This window comes from Dromiciops gliroides, chromosome 6 (genome assembly GCF_019393635.1).
Source record: "Dromiciops gliroides isolate mDroGli1 chromosome 6, mDroGli1.pri, whole genome shotgun sequence".
Lineage (NCBI taxonomy): Eukaryota > Metazoa > Chordata > Mammalia > Microbiotheria > Microbiotheriidae > Dromiciops > Dromiciops gliroides.
Genome location: NC_057866.1, coordinates 171,518,684 through 171,527,887, shown reverse-complemented (window position 1 = coordinate 171,527,887; position 9,204 = coordinate 171,518,684). Strand labels below are relative to the sequence as shown.

Sequence of the window (9,204 nt, the reverse complement as noted above, 5' to 3'; positions counted from 1 at the left end):
TATTATTTCTCTAGAGTATTGAACAGTGTTTATTACCTTTCTTCTTCTGAATACTCTCACTTTCCTATGTTGTGGTGGCTTCATGCCAAGATCTGGTTTGTTGTTACAGTTTCTGTTTCCTGTCATCCAGGAATATTAATGGCTATTAATGGTTTATCGTCCCTGGCTACCATTTCCTTAAACTTCTGTTGATAATGTTTGTTGATAAGGACTCAAGCCCTCTGGTGGATAAGAACTTAGATCTTAGTTTATCTGTTAATCCTTTTAGTCTCCTCCATCACTCCCCCCTTTTCATATACCCTGGGAAAAGGGACAAAGGTAATTTCTTCCATATCAGCTTCCTGCTGAGTGTGGATGATATAGGGACCCATGGGGGTCCATGAGTAGAGAGAGATCTAGGAGATAGAGTAAAAAGCCTTCATGGTGTTCCCTAAGGGATGTATGGAAACTATATGGGATGCCACAAATGAAGAAATAAGATTACAAATGCAAGGGACACAACACAAGACACAAAGGATTAACAGACCAAGGGGCAACAAGGATCCTAATACAGAATACATCCAAGAGGTCCACGAAAACTGGACAAAGTAAATAGTTGCAAATGAGTTTCAACCATTCAGGTGGAGACATAGCGTAACCTCAGTACATAGTGTTCAACTTTCAACAAGAATTGTCGATGTACACAAAGCAGGAAGTGCTCTGAACCATACAGACTCTGCCTTCCTCAGCCAACACCTTTGACAGAGAATTTAAAGATTCTTCCAATTCTTGTAACCCTAATGTAGTGAAATTAGAAATTTGTACTATTGCCAATGTTAAATTTGTAAGCACAGCCTCATGTTCAAGACACCCAACCTAGGGAATAGTGAGGGTGGCAGTCTTCTGGACCCACCAAAGAAAATTATCCCAGGTTCCTCTTTTTTTTACTCTAGTATGAGAAGAGGGGATAGGATTCTTGCTCTGGGATCCAAATAGCCCAAGGTACATTCACCATAATTAACATATGGGCTTAAGCAGGTGGTAATTAAAACTGAAGCCTTGTGAAAGTGCATCCCTTTGGGTAAAAGATTGAACAAGAGATGGATTTCAAAAGAGCAGTAACATTACCACTCCATTCACTACTTGAATTACAAGAAAACGGTGGACCTGTTCTTAGGCCATTCTTCCTGTAATGCTCTATGCCACATACAGCACAGTTTGATAAGCTTTCCTCTGGTCATGGTTGTTTTTGTTGTAAGTTTTCCCTCATCACAATCCATGAGTAGCTTTTCCTTATGGGGAATCCTGGGGAATACCACTCATTCTAATCTTCTCCATGACATTCAGAACTTTCCATACCACATAACAAAGCTGGGCAAGACTAAGAATGGGAATAAAAAAAAATCATTAAATTCAAACTGACTAAGGGTAAACATGACCTTTCCCCTGCTTGTCTGATTAGCAAAAACTAAAGTTAGAAAAAGGGTACTTAGGAAGTTTAAAAATTTCCGTTTAAAAATCTAAAGGGAAAACAGCCAGTACTCAGCACTACTTTGGAATATAAAGGGACAGGCTAGGGGAAAATTTCTTACCCAACCTGAAGATCAGAAGATTGGGTTCCAGCTTTCCTCTTCGTGGTTCACCAAACTGTGAAGTTTAAAATCTAATGTGCGTCCATACCGGCCCCCTCCCCAAGTTGTGGGGAAGAAACTAGCTAAGATTTACTGATAAATTCAGTAAGAGTTTAGGCTTTTAAGTACTTGTTAAAGGGTAAAGATAACACATGTACTACCGTAACTCCAGAAAAGTCTATCTACTTTCCTATCTTTTTTTCTGTCTGCCACAAAACCAAAGTCATGGATGAAAAAAGGGTGATCCAGGGAGCCCGCCTCACTTTCCTACTTCCTGTTTCCCTCTCTGAAAAGGGGAGGTGCATCAAGCTGATTGGTTGAGGGTGGTTTTGTGTTAGTGTTGTAGTCCACAGCCTCTGAGAACAACACCCCACTCAGAGCCAGCCAGGGTCGGTCTAGACTTAATCATCCTTAAGTAGGTTCTCAGTCAGTCTCTCAGTCTCACCCAATTAAATCAATTCCAAATCAATCTTCAAGTGGGGGCCCCTGATTGTCTGCTAAAACACCGCTCCATCCCTTCCTCCTACACACAATCTGGAACCTGATTAGTGTTCCACCTACACTCTCTTGGAAGCCATTAATCAAAGATAAAAAGGAGATTTCCGCCCAGGCAAATTTTATTTCAAAAAGCTCAAACTCTCCTAATAGCAGAAATCATTATTTTAAAATATTAAGTGGTCAACAAAAGTAATTCATGACATTTAATAAATGTTTATGCCAAATTTATGAAAGCAGTTGAAAACATCACATTCTGAACATCTGAACAGGTCCCTGCCTTTCACGTGTTAAATTCCCCTCTGTATTCCCTGGTTCAGAGAAGTCTGTTTGAGAAAGAGGTTGAGAAATGATCATATCCAAATGATTATTTTTCTAATGAGTGCATAGAGACCCATAATTCAGTAAAGGAGAAACCAAATCTCACTGAAGCCCAGTTTTAAGTTAAATGTTGGAGCTGCTAATTAGTGATGAAAAACGAACACATTTTTAAACAGAAGTATGGAACCAGAAATAAACTTTGTCTTTATTATATTCCAAATAGAAATCTTTGCCCTGTCCTTGGGGAAGCCTGAACCTCTCCAGTAACTATTTTTTCTATCCTTTCCTCCTTTTTCTGTTTGTGCTGCTATCCTAATAGACTCTGCACCTTGAAACAAGGTGATGACCTTCCTGCCCAGGAGATGGTGACTCTTATTATTTCCTCATGTCCATTAAAAAGGAAAAGTAATATTCCCAAGTAGGATGCTTACCTTTACTTCTAAGTGCTTTCTTTCAGAGTTTGCACCTCCACATGTAAGCTAGAAAGAGTCAGGCTCTAGACCTGAGCTGAAATAAATTTGGAGTCCCTAGTATCTGTCTGGATTCACACCTACAAAGTATGACTGTGCTGGTGTCTCACTATGATTAAAAGCTCTTCTCAATAACCACATGCCAGACACATATTCACAACTGACCTGAAGGTTTGGAGGCAATAACATTATGCAACAAGCACTTTAAATGTTTTTTACATGTAAGGCACTAGGTTATATCCTCAAAATTCAAGAGTCAGAACTGCTTTTAAGTGTACTAAGGGAGGACAGAGAGAAAAAGATATGTCCACAAATTATTAATGTGATGATAATTAGAATATGATATATTCAAATAGTAATTCCTGATATCTTGTGGTATATTTCCAAAAAGACTTTCTAATAATCATCTTTTAAACAAATTAAAAGTCATATGAGTAAATCATTAAATGTTTCAAGATATCAGTTTTAAATATCAAAAGCCACAGTACAACAGATTCATGATACAAATAGTACATTAGGTAGATGTTCAAATTTATGGAGGAGGAGGATGAGTTATAATGTTCCAATGTTTTGGGGGGATACCTTTTAGATACATGAGTAGCTATTGAAAAGGTAGTTGGAAAAATAATTATGAGTTCAGTGTGAGTTTTGGTTTGATAAAACAATTTTGGAGTCTTTGTCAAGGTGGAAATTGAAACCATGGGAGTAGATGAGATAGCCAAAGTAAAAAATAGGAGGCTAAAATAAATGTAAAGAAATTTATAGGGAGGCATCAAATTTTACTGGTAGCAAATTCAGATCTTGGACCATATGTTTGATTTTTATGACCTTTCAGTCTCACTTAGATTACATAGCCAATCAGGGGCATTCTTTAGAAACTGATATATGAAAATAAAACATTTCATGGGGAAAGGATTCATTGAGAAGAGGGGGATCAGTCAAGGGAGAAAGGAATAGCATTGTGAATGCAAATGACAATATTGCAACAATAGTCCCCATTCAAAGGCAGGAGAATAAGGGAAGAAACCAAATAATTTTACAATTGTCAAGATAGTCCTTCTAGACAAAACTGTAGTGTCTCTTATCCAAGAACAGCAAGTAGGTGTTATAACAGAGGATGGGACAACATGTTTTACCGTGTCCTTTCATAAGCTGGTAATGTATTATTTCTCCTTACTTTTCCCTATTAGGCTACCAGATTAGTCAATGACGATGTTGCAAAGTAATTATGATTTTTATCTCCCACCCCCTCACAAACACAATTAGATATATAAATCTGGGAATCATCCACATAGACAAAATAGTGGACTCTATGGTGTTTGCTGAGAGAATGCAAGACAAAAGCAACTAGGACAAAGCATTGGTGTGCATCTACATAGAGATGACAGGATATGGAAAATGAGCTATCTAAAGGAAACTGAAGAACAGTCTAAAAGAGTAGAACCAGGAGAAAGTGGTTATGAAAGCACAGCAAGAGTGTCAAGGAAGAAGTATGGTGTCAGCAGTGTTAATTGCTGAAGAGATGCCAAGAAGAACCAAGAAAACAATTGAGGAAGATAATTTTGTTTTAATATCTCTCTCCTCTGAACAATACACCTAAAAATGTGTTATATATGAAATGCAAAATGGATTATTTCTATTATATTAAATTAAATATTTTTGTACAAACAGAAGAAACACTTCCAAAATTAGAAGGGAGGCATAAATAAATAAATTTCCAGAAGAAAATGAAACAAATCACAATCTAGATACAGTGTCAATAAGAATACATGTAGTATAATGTTGTCTACATCTACTCTACACCTTCAATCAATTTTGTCTAAAAGCCTTCAGATCTGGAAAATACTGAGAGTTGGATGTGGATGGCAATATGGCATACAGAGAAAATCACTGAGGTGGAATCCTTCCATCCTTTCTCTGAGATACATTTATTTCTGCTTAGAAGTTGTTAGAATAGACAGTAACTTGGTAGATATTTTTCTTTTCTTTCTCCTTTATTTATTAATTTAACTTATACTTGCCTAAATAGGTTTGACCTCAAATGATGAATGTTGAATGATTTCCAATCACTATGGAGGAAATGCTTTTATATCATCCATTATGAACATAGGTGAGAATTTGGAGCTGAATATCTCAACAAGTATCTGAGATAAGGGATACATGATATAGGAATGCATTATGGGATGATGGACATTGGAATTGAATCTTCCCCCCTTATTGGGGGACAAGGAGAAAATAAAGGTCGCAAAGGCTCTGAGAAGGGGAACAGTGGGAAACTCAATATAAAGTATCTCTCCAGGGCATCATAAAATGAAATCATGCCCTCATTACAGTCTAGAAAAATCCCTACCCTATGGATGGGGTAGACTGACTTTTGTGATATGTGGGAGCAATTGCTGATCACAGTGCAACCATCCTCATTCTGTATATATGTGATCAGAAATGCATCCCCAGGGAAGAATGGTACACTAGAATCCCTGCTCAGTGACTCCTTACACACACCAACAGTCCATTGCTTACTGTCTCCTACATCCACCTCCCAGTAGTGAAGACCGAAGGTAAAGACTTGAGCCCCCAAAATGATTTCATCTTCAAATCGGGCAGGGCTGACAGGTACATTCTGCAGGCATCCTCCATTTTTGACTGTCTTCAAATCATTAGACACAATGAGATAGGGAGAGGCACTTTCAGGATCCAGGGTCACATTCACTGCAAAAATAAATAAATACATAAATACATACATACAAAGACACATACATACATGCATACACACACATACATAAAATGAATAGGTTCTCAAAACCTTAATGAGTTTCTAGATCCAGTAGAACATTCCCACTAATCAATCCAGCTGGACAGATGAAAGGAAGGGTGTATAAAATCTTCCAGCACCAATAACTGTGGACGATGGTCTAGTTTTCAGAACTATAAATACTCTCTTCCCATCCTCTAATACCACTGATGCTTAGAGACTCTATGTGTTACTGTCTACCTAAGCCAGAAACCTTGAGTGTAACACTTGTGACCTCACTTAATATCCAAGAACAAGCACCAGAATACAGAAAGCCAGTTTTATATCAATGAAAATCACTGCATACTGACACAGGAATGATCTGGGTCCTCACTGTGTCCCTCTGGAGCCAGGTCCAGGACTGAAAAAGTGCCAGGGCTTCTCTGTCCACATACCTCAATCCCCATGGGTTAAACTACACATCTATATGGGCTTTCAATGCCACTAATACTGATGCTCACCTCTGAATCTATTCATCATTTCAAACATCCCAGTGATGCAAGTGATGGTCAGTGGATTCCTGGCAGACTCTGGTTGGTCACTCAACAGTGACTTAATCCTAAAAAGAGAAAAATATCATTTATTATTGATGATTAGCACAGACCCTCCATGGGCCTTGGCACCTTGCTTTGCCTAAGACAGGCTCTCTACTTAATCAGTCCTTGTTACATGATTCCTCTCTATGCCCCCACCCACAAGAACCAAGCCATCCAAAAGAGAACCCTACCTCCTAAATGTGTCTCCTGCGACCTGGGGAGAAAAAGAGATAAGGAGTTAATGTGTGTTTTCATGTGCCCTGGGCCCAGGAACTCCTGTGACATGGTGTCCTGCCATGCTCATAAATCTCACTAGCTAAAGGCTGATTCAGAAAACACATTTTCATCTCAATGGAACAAAAAGTCAGGACAACACTTCCAGAATTTGTTTTTGTCAAATTCTCCTAGTGAATGTGAAAAAAAGATCTAAGTCTTATCATCAGAAAATGGCCAATGGTTGCACTGTGGGTTGAGAATCATCAAGCATTACCCATTTCCCACTTTCCTCAGGGAACCTGGGAGAACTACAATCAGACAATAGCTCAGATGTTAAAGATTTTGCTGAAATCATTCCCATTCCCATTTAATTGTTAAGACATTTCTCTTTAGTCAATTCCTCTCAGGGCAACCAGCACACTTGTAATAAATTGAATATTTGCTTGGTGAAACTTCATTTTTCTCACCATCATCAGGGACATCTCATCTATGGGACTGCACTGATCAGTTTGCTCAGGTGCTCCTGGAAAGTCTATACCAGGCTCACTACCCTGTCACTAAAATACCACTGGGCTTCTAGGCTTTTTGAATTGGAAAGTGTACCTGAATTATTCAATATCTTTCCAAGTCTCACCTTTAAAAGTTCAAGACTGGGTTTCTGACAATTTTGTTCAATGTTCATGATCTCCTCCTTTAATTTCTGAAGGTGTTGTGAGAGTCTGTCTTCACTTTCTTTTAACTTCTGCAGGTTTTCCTTTTCATCCCAGGCCAGTCTGTTAAGGTTCCACATCTCTTCATGTTTAAGGAAATTGAGCAATCTTCGATATTCACCTCTTAGACTCTCCCTCCAAGCACTTGTCTGGGTCTGCAAGGAAATAATTTAGTCTCATTAAGACCAGCAGTTTCTCAATCAGTGTCAAAAACAGACTATGGCCCTCTCTTCTACATCATTGTGAAGTCTTTTTATATAACCTTTGCATATAATAATTGTGAATCTACTTACCAAAGCACATAAAGGAACTGTATAAGTACAGTTATGAAACACACTTTATAGGAGCACAAAAAGACCTAACTGATAAAATAAATAAGAAATTCTCATGTGTAGGCAGAGCCAAGTAACTTATTCAATGTTGTACCAGTCCAAAATTTGCTAGAAAAAATAACAAAATTCAACGTGAAGAACAAGTGAGAGAACCAAAAGAACAATCTCTAAGATAACAAGAACCTCATAAAGACAGAAAACTGTGAAAGACTTAAGTATTCTATGCAATGCAATGGTCACCTACAATCCACAAGACCAATGATGAAATGTGTTACCCATCTGCAGACAGAGAGGTGAGGAAGTAAAACACAAACATTTTTGGATATGGCTTATTTGGCAGTTTTTTGCTTGACTGTAGATTTTTGTCATCAAATTGTGGTTGGTTGGGTTTGGGGGGAGGGGTTATTTTTTTGGCAGGAGGTCAGGATGGAAGAGAAGGAAAGGGAGATAAAATTTCTTTTCACTGAATAATATGAGAGTAATGTTTATAGGATAATTTGTATAAATGAACATTATTATTCTGGAGAAAATGATTCCCCTTTGGGCTGTAATCTCGTGGAATAGATTTAACAGAAATTTCTTATCCCTAGGAGAGCCCTGAAGACTTTCACTTTGGACTATGCTAATGTAGCTCCAGATAGCTTCTGAGGTCCTCTCCTCTCCCTTGAAATGACCTGATACTTACATGCCAGATGTTTTCTTTCTCTCTCTCTCTAGACAGCTTGTTCTGAATTGTCTCCACTTCTTTCCAGAGAAGATTGGCAGTTTCATGGAGCTTATCCTGGGGAAATAAAACCATAGGTTCATCTTTGGTGTTCTCCATATTCTGGGGAGCTCTTGTGTTAGCTCAACAAAGACTCCCCACCTCCTACCTGGGGCCACAGTGATATTTGAAGGACCTCTCAGTAAGTATTTGCCTTTAGAATAGATAGCTGTGTGGCCTCCATTTCTGTTTTATCACTTCCATGAACTGGATAGAAAGAACCAACAGAGGGAATGAAGTCATCCTCTCTGGATTCCTTCTGCTTATAAGCACTTACCCTAGAAGCCTTGGCAGCATTGTGGAGAGGTTGCACTGTGTGGCTCCTGTGCTCCTGACTTTGGAAACAAGAAGCACAAAGGAAAGTTTGGTCCTCCTCACAGAACAGTGTTTGCTCCTCCTTGTGCTTCTCACATGTGATCTTTTCCTTTGTGATCTGAAGCAAGTAGGGTCTGAGGTTCCTGGCTATACTGGACAGCTTCCTTAGTCGATAGTTGGGCTCTATGTCTCTCATTTGGAAGGATCTTCTGCAATCCGGACAAAAGCTGGCTTGGTCCACTTCTTCCCAGCTCCCAAGGAGGCACAGGCGGCAAAAGCTGTGCCCACAGCCTAAGGTCACTGGTTGGATAAAGTAGTCCATGCACACAGGGCAGGTCACCTCTTCCTGGAGGTCTTTAGCTAAATGGGCTACAGCCATGTTCCTGAGGAGAAAGAGAAAGGCCCAATGAATCTCCTGGAATGATGGAAGAAAAAATCCCTCAATACTTTCCTTCTTGAACTGATTCAACTCCCAGTGGTCTCAGAACATTGTAAGCTTCATATCTTCTCTGAAGAAGTGGCATCATTATCCCCAAACATTTCCAGATGGGAAACTCACCTTAATTTCTGTGGACCTGGTTGGTTTCCTTCAGGATCTGTGGCTCCAGATATGAGCTCTCAAGAGTCAAAGTCTGACCCTGAAGT

At 39.1% G+C, this 9,204-nt stretch overlaps 1 protein-coding gene across 1 annotated transcript; it reads right to left on the bottom strand.

Moving 5' to 3' along the window:
• Positions 1 to 660: 660 nt before the first annotated feature.
• Positions 661 to 8,938, bottom strand: LOC122732140 (probable E3 ubiquitin-protein ligase TRIML1). Its single transcript, XM_043972287.1, has 6 exons — positions 8,522 to 8,938; positions 7,074 to 7,304; positions 6,415 to 6,437; positions 6,149 to 6,246; positions 5,417 to 5,605; positions 661 to 776 (listed from the first exon to the last, which is right to left on the bottom strand). The coding sequence occupies exons 1-6, from the start codon at positions 8,936 to 8,938 to the stop codon at positions 661 to 663; spliced, it is 1,074 nt and encodes a 357-aa protein (XP_043828222.1).
• Positions 8,939 to 9,204: the final 266 nt, after the last annotated feature.